General features: G+C 37.3%; 1 protein-coding gene across 1 annotated transcript in view; it reads right to left on the reverse strand.

Moving 5' to 3' along the window:
* Window positions 1-17,644: 17,644 nt before the first annotated feature.
* NDUFS4 (NADH:ubiquinone oxidoreductase subunit S4) overlaps window positions 17,645-23,847 on the reverse strand; it is a 49,112-nt gene continuing 42,909 nt past the window's right edge. The window contains exons 4-5 of the mRNA XM_030005151.2: window positions 22,221-22,294; window positions 17,645-17,853 (exon numbers count right to left, since the gene is read on the reverse strand). Of these exons, the coding sequence (XP_029861011.1) occupies window positions 17,750-17,853; window positions 22,221-22,294 (178 nt within the window). The 3' untranslated portion in view covers window positions 17,645-17,749. The remainder of the gene's footprint in view (window positions 17,854-22,220; window positions 22,295-23,847) is intronic.

A 23,847-nucleotide genomic window follows, 5' to 3' on the forward strand; every position in this document is an offset into this window, starting at 1 on the left:
TATCCTACAAACGTAGCAAAAGTTTCAATCAGTGACTTAGAAATCATAACTTATCTACAGTACAGCAGTAACACGGTAGTATAGTAGCTAAAATGATAAACCTGAATTACATGTCTTTTTTTTTTTTAGAGCATGACAAAGAAATGTGCCTCTCCCCTCCCAAAAGTATTTTGTGTTCTGGGCATTGTCCTTCTTCCTCATCAGAACACATGCCTGCTTTAATTGTTGCTCACGGTCAGTCCAAAGAATAAGATCATTTGTGCAGAATTTTTTCACAGCAGGTTGATTAATTTCTGAGAAAGTGGATGTTAACACAGAAACTGTGACAAGATCTTCCTTACAGTGGTGCTGTGCAGTGGCAGGGCATTCAACAGAAAATTCTATAGCAGACTTGTGAGAGAGAGAGTGTGTGTGCATGTTTGTGTGGCAATGGAGGTTTCAAAGAACAATATTGTACAAAACAAGAATAGTATAGTACACATATAATAGTATAATACACATATAATATTATCAGGAGAAAATTTTTTTGTTATACATTGGAATCTAGGAAAAATATCCATTACATTGTAACTCTTTCTTAAGTGAAATGCATGTTGCTGCATGCTCATCTCTGTAAGCTCTGGGACAGCCACTGAAATCCCCGTAGAGGGCTATTGCACAGGTACACCAATGCACAACAACTGGTTAAACATTTACACCTTAAAAAACCATGTCTATGGAAATGTGTTACATGTTGCCTCAGTTCTTCCAGACCTCCATCATTTTACACCCTCCCTATTAAGACACAGCAACAAAGATTTAGCAAGGTTTATAAAGCTCTGGTGGGAACGGACCTCACTGCCCCCCGGGCCACCAGGTAAGAGGCACCCTTGGTTCTGTGTTACTACAGACAGTTTGCTGAGTCCATAGCCATTGATGAATTCTTCCTCTTGGTAGGAATTATTTTTGGCACAGAGCTTTTTTTGATCTCCTGCACTGGTCAGGTACTTTACAACAATAATGCTGACTGGCATGTAGATTCTTTCACATTAAGAACTAAACACACTCAGATTAATCCTTGCCTGGTTAGTTTAAGATCAATCCATCCATCATGAGCTTCTGCCACACCTGGGCAGAAAGGCATCAGATACACCTAGCAATAAAAGACACCAAGTGGGAAAGAACACAAGGGACAGGCAGTGCTCAGCTGAGTTAACATCCCTTTTTTTATTAAAAGGTGTTATTTCAGGTTTGGTTTAGTTTTCTAAATTAGCCATAAAGCTTTTAATTCTACCTCTTGTTTGAAACACAACATCCACTGTGGTAAGAATTCAGGCAGTGAAGTCATGGAGTGACATCCTTACTGGCTTACCACGCTGGATTGCAAGTACATGCCTTGTTCCCTGCCGTGGAGAAGGCACCCACAGGCAGTGTTTCTTCTTACAGCATTGTTCTATTTTTTCTGGTCTGGGGCTTCCTGAGAAGTTAGCATGGCTCACAGTACGAACAACTACATTTTTAACCACATATTAAATGCATAAAGAGAAGAAATGCTTGCTGGTGCACTCCTTTGAAAGGCAATGCTGTCTTAGCAGCTTAGGCCAGATGCTTTCTGGGCAGGTGATGTAAGAGCAACAGGATACACTGTGATGCATACACTTGCTCCTTCTAGTCCACCAGTTCTGGATGCTCTTAAGATACCATGTTCAAAAACACACCAGCAACTCCATCATTCAACAATGAACAGCCAGTTACAGCCTGTTTTGGTGATTTCATCTGTACAAACTTTGTCTCACTTCTGGAATCCTTCAGATTGCTCTTAATGACAATAGTGACTTTGAGAGAGCCTTGAGGATTATTTAGCTTACAGAGTATACTCTACTCTTACCTTTATATTTCCATTGTTTGCGTGCTACTATTTTATATGACAGTCTAGGGTTGTTACTTCTGACAACTCAGAATATTAATCTCCCTCCAACAGCTCTTCCTGCGCAAGGACCAGTTGTTTCCTTTTCACTGGAACACCCTAAGAAACAGCATATTGTGGCAAAAATTAGCCACTGCATTTCAGTTTTTTAAAAAACATATCAGATTTGTGTGCCTATATACGTCACGATACATTTATTTTTCATTGTTTTTCAAAGTGTTCAGTGTCAGTATCATGAAACAAAGTTTACTACCTTACATCTGTGATAAGCAACCACTTAATTTCTTAACACAATTTTTTGAAAACATGGACACACAAAACAAAGGTGTTGCTAATACCATCTGATTGATCAGTAGTTTCCAAACCCACTTTAATGCCAGAATAGAATGGAACTTCTTGTGGCCACAGCCAAGTTTCAGCTCTTCACACACCTCCCTCTCCCCTTCCCTTACCCAAACTAGAATATATATGTATATCTCATCTGGCATCTCCCTCTGTAAAAATCTACCTCCAGTCATTACACTGCAATGTATTTAAAGGCCTTGTTCCCGAAAGCTGTTTTAGTAAAGCAACTGTCTAATTAAAATAGCTATGTGCTACATAGTAACCTATTCAGTATATCACTACTGTCAGTTTTTGAGAACCAGCAATATAACTTATAATTAACTTATAATTAACTATAAATTTTGCCACAGAACTTTGGAATTTCAAGTGAAAGTTCATATTCTGTTTGGCAGCCTGACAAAAGTGAACTTTACTTGGATTTGGATGAAAACTGACTTTGTTTACATTCTTTGCTTCTTTTAGAAGAAACTGTTTTTGTTACTGTTGTGGAGAAAGCTAAAGTCTTGATCCACTGACAACAGGCAGTTTGATGATGTAACTGAGTTGTTAATATTAATTTCATCCAAACCTACAAATTTAGTTGTGTTCTTCTTACTCTAACGTAAGTTATAGTATGTTTAGCTGCATGATTAAGGGAATATGCTTTCAATGAAAGTTTACACTTTTTGTAATAAACACTTCTTTCTTCAGTCTTTAAATAAGGAACAGAATAGTAAAGCTATCAAAGGAATATCTTAACACATTGCCTTTCCTAAACAATTTGGGCTTAGCAAATCAGCATTTGTTTCAACAGTTGCAATCCTGATATACATTGACCACTGTCACATTGCAGTTCACAGTCTTGATGAATAACTTCCCTTTCTCCTCCATCTATCTTATTTGTGACTGCACACAAATAATCACCAGGTTAGCAAGCTGTGTTGCAAATGGAAGGTAAATACTAGTAGTGCAATCACCACCATGGGCACTGTCATTCTAGTAAGAAAACATCTCCCATTTGTTATTTGTTGACTATATTCAGCTGACTTTTATCTTGTTTTAAAGTTTATAAGACAAAGTTTGCAGAGAGAGGTGATAACATTTTTAGGCCAACTGACGACATAATTTTCTCGAAAAAACCTACCAAATCAGTAAAGAAAGTGAAAATGGAGATCTATCCGCAGTACCTTTAATGCTCTAAATATCTCTCTGTTTTAAGATAAATATCTTATTTTCGTATTTAGTCTAATCTAGGTCCATGGAAATGTCTCCATATTGAAATAAAATTTCTGAAAGCAAAGTATTTCAGTGCCATCAGAAGGCAGTTAAAAACTACTGACTTAATCAATTCCATGTTTGATTGCAACTTGTTAATGAGTTAGAAGTTGCATCCTTGAAAACAACAACTACAAAAATCAGAACAGTAATTTCTTTTTCCCAGTGCTTATCTGAAAATTTTCAGTGTCTCCATTCAATAGATTGACAAGACTGGTACTCCGGACTCCTTACAACCCACGTTCAGAATCTGATTTGTAAGTCATTGCCAACTTTCAGACATTTTTACTTCTGAGAAAATTCTTAGGCTGTGACGTTTCATAAATTATCAAATGCTGGTTTGGGTTAACTGCACTTTGTGGCAGAAACACATTTCTTCCTTTTCCAGAGCATCATCAGCTCTAATGACAACAAGCCATCTTCTATTCCCCTTCTGAATGTTTTGGCTTTGCACTGGGCATGATTTATGGATGAAAGGAAACTGGCTGAATAGAAACCTTCAGGTAAGCCTTCCCTTTTGTCTTCATGCTGAAGCGTACTTTGAGTATAGGAAGAGGCTCATTCTTTATGTATGGCCCTGCAAAACAAAAAAGTGTTTTATAGATACATTTATCTTCTAACATTGCCTGGAGATAAAGCTATAGAGAAAACTCTTGTCAAAAGATAAAAGTGCCGGTAGCTAAAATTGTGTATGCTCAACTTGGTCGTGCTTGTCTTGCTGTCTAGTAGACTAGCTGGTCTTAATAATATTGAAGAAAACTATCCTCTGCTATGAGATTATTAGTGTTCTGAAAGTGAACGGCATCCAAAGCTCTTACCACTTATTTTACAAAAAGAATAATTTAACACAGCAATGGTTGCTAAAATGATTTGGGAAATGGAAAGCCATTGGTATGAGAAGACATTAAAGAAAGAGTTTGATGTGTTTAGTTTAGTAATCAAAGGCTAAAAAGGAATTTGATTAGGTATTTTAATTCAGAAAGCACTTACCAGAGAGGGAATATTGGTTAAATAAGTGGAAAGGTGTATGAACTGGTTATAAATAAAACTAGTCTGGAAATAAGAGTAGAAAAAACCAGTATTTCAGAAATGAGCCATTCTGGACTGGTCTCTGAAATGCAGGAAGGACCACAAGGAATACAATATTTCATGCTAGCAGCTCACAACTGGGTAAGTGGGATTTGATGACAGGATAGAAGTGATCCTGCTGTTGAAAATTAAAACTTGTGATTTGTATCTTTGGGTGGTTAACTTCTTGTATCTGTAACAGAGGCTTGAAAGGAGACTGCATTTCAATATATCTTTTTTGCACCATATTTTAAATACTTTAATCCTGCCAGCTGTTTACCTGCAGGGGCCAGAGAGATTTACATTTGCCCTCAGTGCATAATTTGGCTTTTGGGGAATGAAGGTAGGCAGGGTTACTTTCTTTTGAAGCATCAGACAATGGCCACAGAAAGTGATGGGATACTGGGGCAGATTTTACTGGTATTTTCTTGATACTTAAAATCTTTCCTGCCTTTGCTTAGTTGTTTAGGAAGACCCTGATTGTCAGGTTGGAGTCACGTGGATTCCTCTCCCCAAAATTCAGTGTATTGACAGAGTCTGTTAACAGTCTTTTCTGTTTTCTGCCTTTCTATGTGGTGTTAGGCAGTGCTTACTTTCTAGGATCCCCTAGTCATTTTCTCTTCACAAATGCCCTGCTATTGCTAAGGCCACAGTTGGGACATAGGTGAAATATTTAATTTTTCCTATTTTATTCTTGCGTATTATCTTCCATGATGATTTCTGTCTTTATACTGAATGTTTTGGGCTAGTTATAGACTGACAGAAACTTTTATACAAGGTTTTGAGGTTTCATGGTTGCATACTTAGGGCAGTCAGAGCAGATATTTTTGTAGACAGCTGTGGAGTGTCTTTTCATGGTTGGCTGTGATCTCTCCAAAGACCTATGTTCCTTAGTATTTAAGTTCACCAAACAGTTGTTGAATCTCTGTGACTGTGACTAGTTGGAGTATGTTTGATGCCCTGAAGAACATTAAACATAGGGAACTTCTCCCTATGTCCTTTATCTGAACATACTGAGAATATGCAGTTTGCAGTGGAAACGTAATTTCTTTTTTTTTTTTTAAATGTAGGTACTACTATGGTCTTTTAGTAAAACCTCCTAGGCTCTTTTTCACCGGTTCATCACCTAAAAGAGTAAGTTCTAGCTTCTGGGAATGCAGGAATATAACAGTCACTTCATCTAGGTTTCCATTCTAACTCCATCATGTAGACAGGGTGGCAAGATAGCAGGATTTGGTCTTTGGATAGTGATGCTGAAGATAAGATGTTAGAGTCATAGCCGCCTATGCCAGATGGTATAAATAACATCTCTGCAACTCACCTATCATTATTTTTTGGTACCATTCCAAAAGCAGTGTAAAAGATTGGACAACCTACAGTAGGGACCTTGCTGAGCTTTGTAAGATGTCATTTGCCACCTCCTATCCTCAGTCTTGGCACTTGAAGACTATAGGCCACTTTGTTTATTGCTTCCAGATGTAAAAAGTCAAACTCTAGTTCTGTAAGTATATTTATGATGAGTAAGCTATTTTTTGGAGGAAGAACAGTAACTTCTACTCACCCAGCTCATTCTATGTGTTCATCTGTACCTTGATGGTGCTGCCATGCACATAGCAACAGGAAATCCTGTTCTTTCTAGAACATAAGAAATTCCGGATAGGGCTAAGAGTGCTTTTCCAATGTATTATGAATTCTGTTAAACATACTGACTGACCAGAACAGACCTGTTATTCAAGAAAGGATCAGTCTTTGAAAATCACCATGAACCACCCTGCTGGAGCTAATATCCATTCACTGAGCAGAATTGTGAAGCTCCTTTAGAGAAAAATCATCTATGTATCCTTATTTGTTATTGAGCAAGTAGCATCTATTTGGAATTACAGCTCAGCTGTGGCTAAAATGGGATGGGATGTGGAGAGAATACCCAATGCTGGTTAACAGCATGCAGACATCAAACCAGTTGGATGCCCTTAGGGAAACATTTGAACATAAGCTTATTTGGTTAGGCAGCATTTCAATCTTTTTTTTAGCTGGATGGTAAGCATCTCTTCCTATCACTGGATTAGCATTTGCAAGGTACCAACAGAGAAATACATAAACACTTAGTCAAAGGAGATCAAACTGTTGTTTCTCCTATGGTTGCTGTTTTATAAAATCTATTTGTGCAATAAATCTTCACCTGTTGTACATATACTATACATGCACAATCAGAATACTTAATCCTGAGCCGTTAGATGGTCTTCAGTGGAGTCCCAGATACTCCCCTTGACTTATAAATCTGTTAAAAGCTTTATAGTAGCAGAGTACTGAATACATGTATACACTACAATGAACAGTTAATTTGTGGAAATAATTCAAAGGAGACAGAAAAGGTATCATGTATTTTACTCTTGGACGTGACTTCAGTGGCAGGAGGTAATTGCTCAGTGTCTGAAGATTAAAGTACCACTTTATCAAAATAAGCCTACAACCCAGACTTGTCCCACAGGGAGCAGTGTTTCATAAATGCATAAACAGGTGTCAGAGTGCATACTCCAAAGATGGGAATATTTCCAAAAGAAGTTGCAGAAGCCTTTATGGAGTAAATCTTTATCTGATTTGGGAGAAGGCTCTCATTTAGCTATCTGTTAATGTAGAGTATTTGAGTGAGCAATCCATATGGATTCATTTTGGGATAAAATCTGCAGCACTGCTTGCAAAATGGTTTGTTCTTTTTACTCTTTCAACAAAGCCAGTCACCTCGGTCAGGTTGTGAATGTTTTGGTAAGATGCAAGTCATCAAAAAGTGTTCTAACATACACAGTATATGAAGACTTTTTTTCTAGTAATTAAGTGACTGACATGGAAAGCTATAACAATTTTAGGGAGATATTTTGCTTGGGGATTAAGGTAAGGTGGACTTTTATTGGTTCTCAAGAAGCAGAATTAAAATGCTCATCAAAGGTCCCATATTCACACAAAGATAATTTAAGAAACAAAGTTAATGAGTCAAAAACCAGTCCCCGTTCATTTCACCTATAATGCTAGAAAGGAAGGGCTCAATAACTGCAGAGTGCACACACAACAATTTTTTTTGAGACTGTAACAAGCTGGATGGATTGCTGCTAAGTTAAGTACAAAGAAAGCTTGATACTTGATCAGACTCCCCAGGTCTCAGGGAAACAGGAGGAGAGCTTATTTATATGAACGTAAGATCACAAAAATTTTTTATCAGTGTCACTGCAGGTGAAGGTTGTGAGAACAGCCTTATATATACTGTAACAGGATCCTTCCACCAGACATGCTAGAATGTTTTAAGTCTCTGAACCAGGGTGACAGGCCAGAAATTCTTGCATATAACAGTGTCAAGATCCAGCTTCAAGAGAAATGGATGTGCCCAATGGCACATGACTAAGTATTCCCAGATTCAGGCTTATTACTGCCCAGGGATTTCTCTAAAATTGAAGTGAGCTTTACTGATTCCTGTTGATGCTCTGAAATCCAAAGTTTGCAAATTCTATTCTGCAAGATGGCATTAGAAATTTTATTTCTTTTTCATTCTAAGCCAAAATTCAGCAGAGATTTGAGAGGCAGCATATTTGTCTGTGATCTGGCAAAGATGATACTCTAAATTAACTAGAAGTGGGTGGGGAAATATTATCCCTGAGGACCTTGCCTGGAAATAAGACCTGGAACTTTTGAAGTTCCTTGCAAAAAAACAAAACAAAAAAAAAAAAACACCACCCCCCCCCCCCCCCCCCAAAAAAAAAAAAAAAAACAAACCAAAAAAAAACAAACAGGAAAGAGCAACAGAGAAATAAACCAGAGCCAATAACAGTCACAGCAGCTACCTAGGAGACACAAGATCCTGACTGAAGTTCTGGCTCCAAATCAGTCAGACGTTAGGGCCTGGGTCATTCGCATGCAAGACAAGTACCCTAACAGTATCTAGAGTCCTTCCTTCAGTCACTTCTTTGGAGCAGTCCTATTTTGTGCATATAACTGGGTATTAGTTGGGTCAGCAAAAAGGAGAGGAACTCCTTAGCCCAACAGTTAGGGAATTCACCTGGGATGTAGCAGCAGCAGGTGCCAGTCCCTCAAACTGTGCCTTCCCAGACATTGTACTTTCCTGCTATTGGCTACTCTCATGAAAGTTCAGTGGTTTTGATCTGAAGTTATGCCTGGCTGCAAAATATTTCAAAACTAATGTTTACTTAAGACAGAATTTTCCCACAAATCACAACGATTTCAACAGCTCAACATTTCCCAATATTACTTAATTTTTTACAGAATATTTCCAAGCTGCCAAGATTAAGAAAACTTTTTATGTTGCTGACAATTCAAACAGCAGAACTCTAATAGGTTAAAAAAATTCAAAATTAAGCCTAAAAATAAAACATTTTTGATCTAACCTAGTACTAGATTAATGATATGCCACAGACAAAAAGAGTTAAGCACCTAGACATAACTAGCAATTCTAATCACAGATGACACAGCTGGCTACACTCTGCCATTTTATGCCCTCAGGAGATGGTGAAGGTCATTTAAGTGCACAGATGTGGGATGCTGAGCCTACTGGCCCAAAAAGAAATTCCAAACTCCAGAAAATGTAGCACCAGCATGGAGAACACATAACCACATCACTCAAAGACTGACTGTGAATCTTTAAGGCAATGCCTATGGAAAAGAATAAAAGGCCCAACAGGCACCAGTAAGAACTGGATTTTTGTTTCTGTGACACCATTTGTTTTCTATTATGGATACTTGCGTCTTAGGTTAACACTCCTCTGAGATAAGACCTCATACCTGGTAACATTCATCCCCAGGCCAGGCCACAGATCTATGTCCCTGGCACTATACAACTATTTCTGTCTGGAATCCAAAATACTCCCAAGAACCACATCACTTTGTGTTTAAGTTGGTTTTTTGTATAGAGACCTGGTCAGAAAAATTGTCTGGGAAAAGAAAAATGAATCATGATCCTGGAAAGAGACCCTAAGCACGTATGAAAGAGCATATGGTAATGATCAAAGTTGAGGAAAAACAAAAAGCTGCCTTCCACCTGCAAAACAGAATTGTCTGAAGATAGTGAAACGGGAATGCTTTGAAGATAAGCCATCATGTAGTGTGGGAAAAGGAGGCAAGAAGTGAAACCTGGTATTGAGACAATTTCCTAAGGTGCACTCTGTGATTGGTGGGTGGGGGAGCCAGGTGCTGATTATTTTCTACCCTGTTCTAACATGTAAAAATCAGCAGAAGTGCTAATTGTATTTGTTACCTGCTTTTCCTCATACCCTGCCTTCCAGTGGATAGAAAGCAGGCAGGGGAGGAACTGAAAATGATCTCAGCTCTTTCTTTCAAAATATTTCAGGTAGTAAGTCATCTGCCCTTCCTGAAATGGGATTCCTCTATTGTCTTCCATGGTCTTCTCCTGGCTCTCTTCAGGAAGATAAAGGCTTAAGTTCAAACATGGGCTCTGCAATTTCTCTCTCCTGTGCTTCTTAATCAGTCTGAAATCCGAAGGTAGGCACTGATGGGAAGTGAGGATGCTATTTTTGAGGTCACATCAAGAGAAGTGAGTATACCTATCTCTCTCCACTCCTCTATTGCACTCACTGGTAGCATCTATGTGTCCTTCAGAAAGCAAATGGAATCTTAAGACATAGGCAGGACTTCGATATTGAACCAAACTGCTAGTATGGAGGCAAAAAAAAGTTAAAAACGCATTTCTTAGCCATGCTTTGCAGCAGAGGTGGGTGCTTCAGCCATCATTTTTAAAGGAGGCAGAAAAAAAAAAACACCTGAAGGAACTTGAGATAATACGACAAAATAAAAATATGTAATTCAAGCTTAAGCTGTGCAAAGCAACAACATTCAGGTATAGAGATATAAATTCAACAGTTTTCAACATCCCTCAGTTAGATGATACTTTACTGATCAGAAATTAATTCCCTCTCAGACATGAAGAGTGGTATTGATGATTGAACTTGATGTGTTTACAGTGGAGACAGCAGAGGCTTAATTAGTCTCTGTTTACAGTCCTATAAGTGCTTCTAAGAACATGAAGGTGGTTACGGTGGCTTCATCTAGCCCAGGACCTGTTTCTGATAAGGGGAGAATGTAGACAGCCATCTAACTCTGTAGGGATGCCTGCCGAGTTGCATAGCTTTGAGTATTCTCACAGCCTCCAGCCATTTGCGCTTTAGGAACTTCTATGCTGGAGGTGGCTTCTATGTCTTTAATAACCCTTACTGATATTTTTTTTCCCCAATAACTTGTTTAGTCTCTCTTTTGAGATATGAACATTTAGCATTCACATCACACCCGTGGCAAGAGACAAAAAGGTACTTCTAAAGCTCAGTGCATCTCACGTCTTCAGGTTTCTACAGTAGCTAAATGAGTCAAAACCCACCAGCTATTAAAGGAATCTAGTTTAAGTGTGGATATCCACATTGTGCACACGTGGGTAGTTCTCACATCAACTCACTTTAAAGCAGATATTGTAAGATGCTGGCATTTGCAGTTTTATACCAAGTTACAGTGATTGGCTGCAGCAAACTTGTTTCCAATTTCGTTATTTTTAAAATTTGGATTATATTCACAGTGGCATTTTTGCCTTTTTATAGCCTATTTAAAGTAATCTTGTTTAAAACATTTTACTTACATAGTTATTACACCTGTGCAAGTGCAGCTCGTGGAATCTAGCTACTGCACATTCTCAGTGCTGTGGTTCAGTAGTCCCTGTTAAGGCAAACGTACCTTTTGCTCCCAGGTCCTCTTTTATGTATAGCTGCGAAGAGCAGTTCCAAACTAAGGATTGTGAAAGTGAAAATTAAAGAAAACTTATTTAGTTGAAGTGGTAAAATACTTAGTAGTTTCTTTTACAGTGTCTCACTGAGGCTTCTTTGTTTGTTATAAATTACATTTTATGTCTGTTCTAGTTATTGGGTATTTTATATGTTTGAAGGCTGCACTTTAGGATGTCGATTGGTAAAGGAACGTTGCTAGCAGTACCTCAATAATAAACTGGAAATCTCTCTTGCTAGAGAGAGATAAAAAAAGCACGATCAGAAAGCTAAAACTTGAATGACCCATGCAACAGATTAATGAATAAGACAAGTCTGCAATGTGAAGGGCACTGTAACTGTAGCATCTCCCCAGCCACGCACATCACTCAAAAATATTTTCTCAAGCACTGTGCAGACATCCCAAGTGAAGCAATAAAAGTGATCAGGTGCAGGAAAGGGGAAGAAAGCTAAAATAGATTTCATTTCTGAGCAGCTTTGTAATTTTGACAAAACACCCATTTGGCAACACCACCAGATCATATGTAAACCAAAATCCAAGTACTGATCAGAAAAGGTGCTGTAATAAGCAGAGAATTTATTAGGCACTATTGTAATAAGCAGTATGTTCTGGTCTTAAATCTACAGTATTTCTCAGTTTGATGTTTTACTTTCCTTAGCTGGTTAAGGCAGAAGACAGCAATGACAAGCTTGCATTCGATTATAAAAATCATCTCAGTAGACTGACTACAACTTTGCATACATATTCCTCTAACAGACAACCAAGGCATGCTAAAAGACAACTGCTTTACTTGATAGACATGCTAAGAATTTTCTCATCTTCTCTACCTAATAGAGAGAAATTAAAATATCTTTCAGGATTTATAGGCACAATACCAGAATAAACAGTTTTCTTCACTGCTTCGGACTTAAGAGATAAGTTTTTAAGAATAATTGTACTTATCAAGTCAAGCCGTTGTTTTACCGGGATGTTTTAGGAGGATGAACTGTACATATAATACAAAAATACTTAATCTTCACTGAAATATTTCTGCAATCTTAGGTAATGATTTTGAATCTGTGGAATTTAGCCACACATAGGTGTCTGAGTATGATAACCTGTTTTAAAAAAATCTGATGATCACTGAAGATCATGATGGTCAGTAGTGTATCTCCATCAGCTTCAAAGTGGAAATTGTTTGCGGTAATTTCTTCACTCAAAAGGTGGTCTTTAATTAATCACAAAACATTGACAAACACAATAGCATTAAATGTTTGAATGCCATACTGGCAAATAGGCATAAGAACAGCCATTCAGTGCCAGGTCAGGGTACACACCTGAACAAACCCAGCTTTGGCAGTGGCTAATACTGACTGCCAAAGAAAGAACATAAAAACAGGGCTACTCCAAGGATACTCTTCCCCAGCTGTCAGCAGCCTTTAGCTCAGGGATTTTTCTGAACAGGATTGTATTTTATGTTTAATGCAAACTTTTATTGTATGCATTTCTTGTGTTGAATTTGAGCTAGCGTATAGTTTTGGTAGTCAAAAAGCTGCCCATAGATTTCAAAACCTGCTATGTGAAAATGCACTCATTTATTTTTAAGCTGCATCCTCATGAATTTGTTGATCTGCCTCTGTATGAAAAACAGCGAATAATTATACACTATCCTCTGTACCACTTGTGATTTTAGAGGCCGCTACCACACTTATCATCAGTTCTCTCTCCTGTAGACTGAAGAGCTAATTCCACCCTATAGATTTACTCCTCCAACAGAAGATACTTAAGTATGCTGTTGCCTCTCTCTGTAACTTGATAAGGGACCTTTTTGAAAGCCCTCTATAAATCCAAATGGACTACTTGAATCACCTTGTCCCCATACTCACCAACTCCTCTGAAGAACACAAAAGTGAATTACATCTAAAATTGCCAAATTGATGCATCGTTTTTATATCAGATCTGTTTACAGCACTATTTATAGGGACTTGGGGGGGGGGGGGGGGGGGAGAAGGAAAAAAAAAAAACCACCAAACCCAATAAACCCAAACCCAAACCTGTCAGCTGTTATTCAGAGGGAGTTTTAAGCAAAGTATTTACGCCACAGGTAATAGTTACAGTTTCAAATTTGAATTCCTTCAGGACTCTCACAGGATTACTGTCCGACCTTTGTATTTATTCTAATCAACTTGTCCAAAAAGGTTTTCATTCACATTTTCTGTGCAGAAAGGGTTCAAGACAGGGACCTTTCTATCTTCCCTCATGATAAATGTGGATGTGAAAAACCAGTATTTTAGATCCAACTGAAATCCACATTTTAACACCATTTCAAAATAATTTGCCTTTTTTTGTTCTATTCAGGTTGCTTTAGGCACATTTATTTCAGCAGTCTTGTGATGTTCGTGGTATACTCCAGCATTAATGAAGTACCTATTAAAAACAAATACCTCAGAATGTAGGAATAAGAACAAGGACTTATCAAAGCAAGCTGCCTTACCAGACATACCATAACTTACTATACAATGGTCTAAAATATATATATATATTTAAAGTTATTTCAGGTTTATTTGCACTTTTCTTCTTTTTGGAATAACAAAATTATGTTGGCATGCCCAGTAACCAAACATAAGGTCAGATAACTGTATCACTGGCAAAACCAAACTACACAAGTTCCTGGTGTGAAATTACAGGCAAAAGCTAAAATTAGTCCAAATGAGCTTCTCCTTTTCTACCACATGACAAAACTTTGCAGATAAGGGTAATTAAATTTTCCATTTCATAGTATCACTTAATAGTCTGATTTGTTTTAAATTATCCATCAAACTGCACAGTTAAGGAATACACTTCTAGAAATCTGAAGCTGTGCTTTTAGTTTCCTGACAGTCTCTAGGTTCCATTACAACATCATGATTTAGAGAGTTGTAGGGCATTTCTTATAACAAAAAAATTGTCCATTGGAATTATGAATGCTGCCAATCTTCAAAATAACTTAGTATCCTACAAATGTCATTTTATCACAACAGAACTATGCAAAATATATTGAAGTATTTGCAGGTATGCCACCCACATTTTGTAGGGAGTCCTATACTGCAAAGTAGATATTGTTATCTGTAGTCAGCAATAGAATGGGGAGCATTTACTTCCAGCATTTCAATTTGGCTTAGGTAAAAGAAATGCCATAAAATGTAAAGATTAGGACCATTCTGAGCATTCAGAAGACAGCTAAACAGGGCTGGTTTGGGTTTTGTTTTTCTGTGGCTCATCACTGAGTTGATGTAAACAGGCATGTATTTAACAGCATGGAATTCATTGCAAAGAACTTGGAGAAAGTGGCAGGAAGGGGGAAATGCCAGTGTGGGGTAAAATTAAAAAAAGGGGGGTTACTAGTAAAGGTAAAATTTCACCAAAACAGTCCTGGTTTTAAACAGGAATTATAGTACTGGAGTGACCAACCTTTCACAACTCACGTATGAAAACTGTCATGTGGTCAAGAGATATTTAAAAAAAAAAAAAAAAAAAAAGTGCCACATACCTCATACAGCTGATGGGAGTAAAAGTAGTAGCATATGGGAGGAAAAAGATTATGATGTTGCTTGCTTCTTAAAAGAAGGAACTTTCACCCAGACTTGACAGGAATAATCCAAATCTAGTTGTGACATTTAGCTGGCTGACAGCAATGACAAATAATAAGTCTTTTACAAAAAACTGGTGATACTATGGACCAACCTGCTAGAACTAGGAAAGGACTTCATCCAGTAGCAGAGTTCTGCCTCCAGAACTTCACACAATAATATATCTACACAAGTCCAAATGTAAACTACTTCCGACCAGCCTGTTAATTTTTTGCATGACTTTCCACAATAATGGAAGCTACAAAACTGTGAAGAAAACCTCTCATATCTACACAGCTCAATAAAAGAATGTAAACATAAGATCTACGTAAAGCTCCTCTGCAATGCTGACATGCAATCGTCTTGTAATTTTTTAATACTCTTTTGATTGTTATTGCCATTGTAAGGTGGTACAATACCTCAGATGCATCCAAATCCCACTGGGTAAAGAACATGTTCTATTTGTTTGGGAGCTTTAAACTTATTCTTTCCCCATTAATGATTTTGATACTTGCAGAGGTTTGAAATATTACTGCCATGAAAAGCTTTGATTAGTTGGATGCAGCACAGCTACACCTACCAACAAAATGAATCTCTAATCTCATTCTGCATTTGTATCAGCTTTGAGTCCTCAAAATCTCTTTAGATTTCCATTTTCAGATCAATGGTTGAGGATACTAGTAGATTTTTGGATCTCTAAAATATATTCCTGTTGGCACTGGTCCTCTGCAAGCTCTTGCAGTCAATTTCACTTCTAGTGTTTGAAGACTTCAGCGACGATAATCAACTCTCTTCCATTGTCAGCATGGTCATTCTTAAAAGCCATCCAACAAGAGAAAAAAAATCCAAGTCCTAGGAAAGTGATCAGACAAAAAGAAGGTCTGGCCTCAAACACAACTTAAAGACTTCAAGGTGGGTTGCACAGTATAGAATCATAATGAACATATGCATTTAAAAAAAAAAAAAAAAAGAAAAAGCTTTCTTTCTCTGGAAGGGAAGGGGACTTAACGAATTCTCCTTTGAATATTTCCATTCTCTTAGCAGGAGAAACAAAAAAATCCCCTGTGCCCTATGTGAAACTGATTGTAGTTACAAGAAGTATAGATTAACATACAGCAATTTCATGTATCAGATGTCCAAAGATAATGTTAGATATCTAACATTTATCAATCATTTCCCTGGACTACATAATTTCAAAAACCAAGGTGTGCATCTACTGCATTAGGTATCTAGGCATTTTTCCATTTTAATGTTGACAATATTATAAAGCTTGAAGACTATTAAATTAAGATCTTGCTGCTCTTCACTTGTAAAAGACAGGAAAAAAACAACGAATAGCTTTTCTTATTACTATCTCCTTAGTAAGATCAGCATATTAAGCTTTGCCAGAAAACAAAGAGATGCAGTAGATTCTGGACTGTTAAGATTCCAGTTTGGTACACTTTGGCATTCCTGGAGGACTTTAGGCTCCCCTACACAATGCAGCATTCAAAATTCAATAGGAAAATGAACTGGAGTTACAGTTCTTGTCTGTGATAGGAAAATAGCAATATCAGCCAACTGGTTGATTACACTGAAACTGGGTCAAAAACAATGCTTTAAACAAATGTTAGCCAGCATATAGGGCAGCTGGTTAAAGCTGAAACATGAATATAATCAAATGTGGACAACACTAGCTAGTTTTATGCCTTCTTTTAGCTGGAATTCAGTGCATAGCACTTACACCATTCTTTAGATCTATGTGGACAGAGCTGTCTCAACTGTTCTTTTGTGACAGTTGGGATAAAACTCTCAGATGCATATGAAAAAGGTACAGCTTTTCCCAATTTCTAATAGATTTCACTGATCACGTGTCAATATGTCAATTTGTTAAGTAAAAGTTAATGTGAATAAATCAAAAGCCATAGATATGTAACCAAGGATTCCAAACATAATATTGTGCGTTATTAAAATTAATGATTTAATGTCACGTAAGACAAACTGAGTTTAGGCTATATATTCAATGTTAAGGCTGAGATGCTATCACCACATCTCTTGTTAGGCAACAGGAAACCTCAGTGCAGATAAACATGTAACTAGCAATAAAAAAATAGAACTACAATTATATAATTAGTATATGCTAACGCCGTGTGAGGCACCCGACACTCTTCTGACTTAATTTGTGAATATATAACTGGCTTAGTTTCACTCTTGAAGAACATCACAGAGAAACAATTGCAGTCTCAATCTTTTGGACTAAACCTCCCCCATATCCAACACAAAAAACAGTGCTTTCTATTTCAGTCATGAATGCTTCTGGAATAATGACAACATTAATTTGGGCAGAAAGGAGGTTATATAATATACACTTACACACAATAGTCTAAGTTATACTCAAATGTTAAGTTTTACATATCATACTTTGCTCTTCAGTTGAAAAAATTCTCTTGTATAGAAGAAAATCCCAGCTTCTATTGAGAGAATTTGTATATGCAAGGCTGATAAGTTTGAACAAGATAGTGAATATAAAATTACCATGAAAGATAAACCATAATCTTTAAAGTTGCAGCTGATTTCAAACATTCCTTTTGATAGATTCCTAGTACAGCAATTTTTTAGAAGTATGAACACTCCAAATCTCATCTATTTATAGGCAAGTTTGTAACAGGTTCAATTGGAGACATCAAAAACATTTTAAATAGACATGACACGATGCATCTGTAGTTTAAAGGTCAAATTTATTAGGAGATTAAGAGATGTATTATACATGGACTATAAATATAGCACAGCTGACTTTATTCACAGTCAGACAGCCAATGCCAACCTATTTTGTAGACACCCTTGTTCTTTTGTTCCAAGAAAAGTTTGCACCATAAGACTTGGATTTAGGTTTTGGAATCTTCTTCTCTTCAACGTCATAGCTCCAGCCTGGAGGTTACAGGGGAGGTGGTGCGGGGGAGAGAAGAAACAAAGAGAATTCTAAATATTCTTAGCATACAATATAGAGCAAATGCAACTTAAACATTTTAACTTTAACATCTTTTTCTCCACTTAGGCATCCACTAGTTTATTCCTTTGTAGTTGGCAGGAGAGAATACTGAAATGCCATAGATGTGACATATGCCCATTCTCTCAGTTGACAAGACTTCACCATACTATGTACCTGAATCTTCTTTACTCCTGCAAAAAACTTGACGTTCATCAGTGAAAAGCTCAACAGGGAACACTGACTGTCCTGCAAGTTCATGCCTCCACAGCTCCATAGCATCACAGAAGCACTAAGGCTCTGTGTGTGCTGGGACAGGAAATGAAGATAAAGATAAGGAAACGTGGGAAAAAAAAGCATACAGAATATCAAACCCAAAGGTTAGGAGAGAATGGAGACCTTGGAAAGCTAGAGGAAAAAGAAGGGTGGGAGCACCAAAGACAGGAATAGCAAAGAAAAAACTTCAGCATTAGAAACGAGTTTAATACTTAACATTTTTATAAGAATATAAAAGATTAGGAGTAAAAGGGAATGAAGTGATAGAAGACAAGTAAATTATGTGATAGTTAAGCAAGAGAAATGCTAAAAAATGTCAGAAAAGAGGAGGTGGAGACATTAGTGTTTATGTAAATCAAAATGCAAATTGGTTGCAGCCTCCAGGTGCCTGGAAAGTTGCCAGGGCAGCACTCAGTATTCCAAAGTTTGGTCTCTTTAGCTGCAACATTTCACTCAAAGTTGAGATACTTGAGTTGAAGCTAGAAGTGGTTAAGTACGCAGTTTTAATTGATACTAGTAAGATGATACTCTTCTTCCTTAGTTTTAGAACAAAAAACTTGGTAAGTCCTAAAATGTTTAACGTATATCTGAATTTTTACATTTAAGGTGTTCACAAAAAACACTCAAGATACATCTATAAAGCAAAACACATTTCGTAAGATACACAAGTTATCATGTCACTATGCCTCAATTCTGTGTATCACAGATGTCACACAAACATTTTGTTCATGTTTATTAGGCTGAACCAATGTTAATTTCCAAGTTAACTATTCTCCATAAAAAAATACTGGAATAGAGGATTTAAAAACATATTATTTCCATCTGTGAGAACACTAGCTTTTGCCTCCTGTTCTGATTAAAAATATAAGCTTGAGTAAACATCCAGAACTAGATCCAGAGACAGACTTTGGTATTGCACCATTCAGCATTAGAACACCTAACTGTGAGGCACTTGGCTGCTAGAATGGAATCCACAGTCCAAAGTTACTGCTTCATCTCTTTATATACCAGAGAGGAGCTGAGAGCCTCCAAAAGAGATTCGCAACTGCCAGCACAATGACTTGGGCTGTCATAGCCATCCAAGATCCACAAAGTTAGTTACATCTAACTTTGGATTCCAAGAGGCCACCATATGTGATAAGGCTCCACACTTTGGAACAGTCTGCTTAAGTTAGGCACCTTCAGTTCATGACAGAGAGCAGAGGCCACTTTTATAAAAATACCACAATGGTAAGGGAGGTTAATCTTGCACAGAACCCTGCCATACAAGCCAAGCAGATAGACAGCAGATTTTGTCATCTCTGGAAGAACACTCTCATCACCTGACTAAAGGTTATTGGGGAGTAGAAAAACTCTCCATCCTTGTTACTAAAGCCGTATGCTTTTAAGCAACGACCTCAGTGATGTCCGACAGGACAAAAAAGAATTTAGGTCAACAGACTAAACTTTTAATTTCATCCAGTTACAAGTGTTTCCTCCTTGCTTTGACTTCAGACCACCATCAGCTGTTGTATTTTGGACAGAAATTTCTCCCGTTACTGTATTCAGTGCTGTTACTCCTACATTAGAAAACACATCAGATAGGGCAGGCAGAAAGATAGCTTGCCTAAGGTTCCTGAAGTTCTTAGGTGAAAGAGAACTCTTAGGTTTCCCAATCATATAAAAACACCTGCAATATCTAGGATTTGCAGAAATTAAACTTGAGGTTCTTCAGGAATTTTGTAATGGAAAACTTGGGTGGTTCATACAGGAAGGACAAAGAGGTAAATACTTGTATTCCTAGACTTAGGTATGTTTCAGTAACAACCCAGGTTAGAAGTTCCATTGTAAATGTGTGCCTAAGTTTCTCAATCCTCTCTAAAAGCAAAACTAAATATTGTAAAATTTATATTTCCAGCTACATCTGATACTGAAGCTATTACTACAGAAAATACTATGCACATATCATATGCATAAAACTAACCCACCTTAAATAAAAATGGAGTAACAATTTAGGTAAGCCAGTATCCACAGAAAAGTCTGGTACATCTCAATTATGGTAAAATTAAGGGTGCAAGACAAGCGAGCATTGAACTAATAATATTAATACTAAGTCACAGCCTTAGCTTAGTTGGTAGAATGTCTTTGTAGTTTTCCCATACAATGGAGATTCATTACCAATTCAGTGAAGGCGTAAACTTTCTACACTGAACAAATCAAGTATTTTACGTGAATCTGCATTTTGAAAGGACAAAATATAGCTAGTCCAAAGAGATGACATAAGTAGCTCATTAAAATAGTGATATATAGGCCAGGATTCATTTTTTTTCTCATATAGACTGAACTTTTCAAGAAATAGAAAGACCATTAACAAAACAGAAGCATAAGTAAGGCAGCACCAGATTCTCCCAAATTTCATATTTGTTCATAGAACATTACAAAATACTATTAAAATTGCACAGTAATTGCTATATCCAATGCAAATATGATGACCCTATTAATTTCTTTGTCTATACAATTTATTTTTAAATAAAATTAAGACTGTTAAGTTAAAAAAAAAAGATGCATTCAAAGAGGAATAGAGGAATTAAACGCTAGCCTTTACCATTAAAAAGTTCAAATAAATTGCACATTAAATGGTTTAGCTTCTTAGTTGTATATGTTAATGGACTTACCCTGGGTTTTGGGTGTACAACATAAGCCATCTAACAACTTTGCGTAATTTGGTCTGACCAAGAAACTTCACTATCTGTTTACCCCAGACTAAATACAGTTGAAAGCTGTAGACCACAGGGAAGACTTCTGAAGCAGGTTACACTCCATGTGCATTATTCCTGGCTTTAACTCAGTGCAGTTAATCTTCCTCACATCCATGAGCACTAAGCATTAAGCCTAGCTCTTTAAGGAAAATTAAATTCATTTAAAAAAAAAAGGCAGCAAAAAATTCATACCAACACATAAAAGGACTGCTGAATATTCAAAAGGCTGAGATTATGGATACTCCTTGCGGTACCATAATTCTGTGAGAAAAATACAAGCCTAAATAACCAAGTAAGTTTACAGACACACTCCTTCTGATACATCATTAGCATTAAAAATATTAAGTAACGATACTGGTTCTTCTACTATCTTTTTCTCAAATATGAACAATCATCAAGTATAAGAGTTTAGACTTTAGTACTGTCCTTGGGAAGAGTTAGCTATAACTTCCCCAATCCACAACTTCCTCATGGGGGGCAGCGGCAGGGGAGGTGCTGATCATCTCTCTGGTGACCAGCAACAGGACACAGGTAATGGAATGAAGCTGCATGAGGGGCAGTTCAGGTTGGGCATTAGGAAAAGGTTCTTCACTGAGAGGGTGGTTGGTGCCTGGAACAGGCTCCCCAGGAAAGTGGTCATGGCACCAAGCCTGTCAGAGTTCAAGGAGCATGGTTTAGTTTTAGGTAGTCCTGCGAGGAGCAGGGAGTTGGACTCGATGACCCTTATGGGTCCCTTCCAACTTGAGATGTTTTGTGATTCTACGATAAATCCATTCTGCAACATGGCCAAAACTGAAGTCCAACATCCTTACTTGGTAGTCACTAAATTTAGTTTTTCTGATTATCAAACATTCACAAGGGTTCTGACAGTCTTTCCTTAACTAGAATTCAGATGCTCACATCAAGCCTTCAGGGCAAAAATCCCACTGCCATGTAGCTGGGACCCTCAGCCTTGGATAGTCTTAAAGATAAACTATTAATATTAATTTTCCTCCAAGACCTGAGCAAGACTCAGTTCTCATTCAAGACACAGACACATGCAAAAGCATTGTAATAGTAATGCTAAGAGGCTGGGACATTTTTCCAGAAAGTGGAAGGCCTAGATTCAATGCCTTCAGCACCCTCGGAAGTATTCCCCCGTCTTCCTCCTCCTCAAGTAGAGAACTAATGGTCTACCAATTTTGTGGAATAGAGGAAAGATACTTTACCCTGTACTTCTTCTGTTGTTAATACTTTGAGATCAAGATTGCCTATAGAAAGCTGAATCCCTCATACCCAGTACGTATAATACGTACCATTTTTTTCAGCAAAGGCAATGGCATCTTCTTTAGTAGAGAAAGTAAGAACCATGTTGGATAAAGGATCAGCTCTGTAAGAAATCAGATGACAAATTTTAAGCACATTTGAAATATAAAATAATTATCTGTATCTCAAAAGCTAGTCAAATGCTGTATTACATAACTTTTTGTAGTACACAACCTCACAAGCCATTCAAAGTCCCCTTTTCTTGACTTATTTCCAGGATTCACTCTTACTTTCTGCAGAGTATTGTTTCACTCTTTCAGTCTGTTAAACTTCCCTCCCAACTCCTTGCAGAAATTAATGTTTTAAGTTTTTTATTAGACAAACATGTCTAATGACCTCCTGAGGTTATAATAAGTGCTCTGCAACAATCTTTTTAATTTTAAAGCTGTGTAGTCCCTCTCTTTTTGGAAAATCAGGAGGCTTAAGGTAATTTTGAACATTTCAAGGAGACCAGGAGCCTGCAGAGCAGCTAGTTGGAAGAATAATCTTATACAGAAAAGAACAGAATATGAAAGTGAGCAGAACAGGAATTAATCAGAGACTCCAAAGTACATAAAAAACCTCAAGAGTTCAGCTTTGGCTGAGGTCACATGACCTCCACAAATTATTCCAGGACAACAAGCAGATCACAGGCCACCACTGAAAACGAAGCCCAGAAACACAAACTGCTAGCTAACTAAATACACAGTGGTTATTTTTAGATGATCAGCTATTCCTCAACTGCATTTCTGAAAGGAATCAAACAGCAAAAAGCTTTTTGAAACAAATTAAAATCTCAGTTAAAAAATCAAACTGCCTTATTTGTTGCTATAAAAGCTCAATTTAAGAACAATGACAAAGGATGAAAAAAAATAGGGTTCTAAAAATTAATCTACAAAACCTTTAGGGAAATAAACATACTGGTTGTAGCAGCACAATGACTAGATAATGCTTCCCTGAGACAACACTGCACATGAGCCTGGGAGACAACCGGGAAGACAAGACCAAATTGCAACAAACTACTGAAGAAGCTGCCTCTCAACTGTTCTCTCTTTGAAGCTAGAAGGGTAAATGAAGAGAAAAAGCAACCAAAGATACATTGAACTCTCTACAATAAAGGACAAAGCCTGTGACTGGCGGAGGGGGAGGGTAAGAGGGGGAATCTAGCTTCCAGCAAAGACAACAATGTAATTTTATCTGATGTACCCATGGAAAAATGGAGTTCACTATATATCCAATATATTCCCCAATAAGAAAAAAAAAAGACAAGGATAAAGGCAGAAATTACACTTTCACAAGGCACTAAGATAGGCCCTCTTAAAGACATTTAAAGTTTCTCTTATAAAGGTAGTAAGGAGAATTAGGAACTAAGAATTGGTCCATGACGTGATCAGTGGAGAATCAAGTGATCCAAATATATCATAGCATTGTGACAACTTTTGCTTATGGTTCTTCTTTTCCACTATTGGGGTTGGAAAAATCTTCTGAACACGACTACGTGGGAACAAAGAAGTTTGAAGTGCAGTGAAACACTGTTCAGTACAGCAAGTTTGGTGAAAACCTTCCAGGACAGAGGCAGTTTGGAAATGAGGATTATGCAGAAATTATTTGTTCTGTTTTCATGTGGGATCATCTTTC

The sequence above is a fragment of the Aquila chrysaetos genome, chromosome Z (genome assembly GCF_900496995.4).
Source record: "Aquila chrysaetos chrysaetos chromosome Z, bAquChr1.4, whole genome shotgun sequence".
Classification (NCBI taxonomy): Eukaryota; Metazoa; Chordata; class Aves; order Accipitriformes; family Accipitridae; genus Aquila; species Aquila chrysaetos.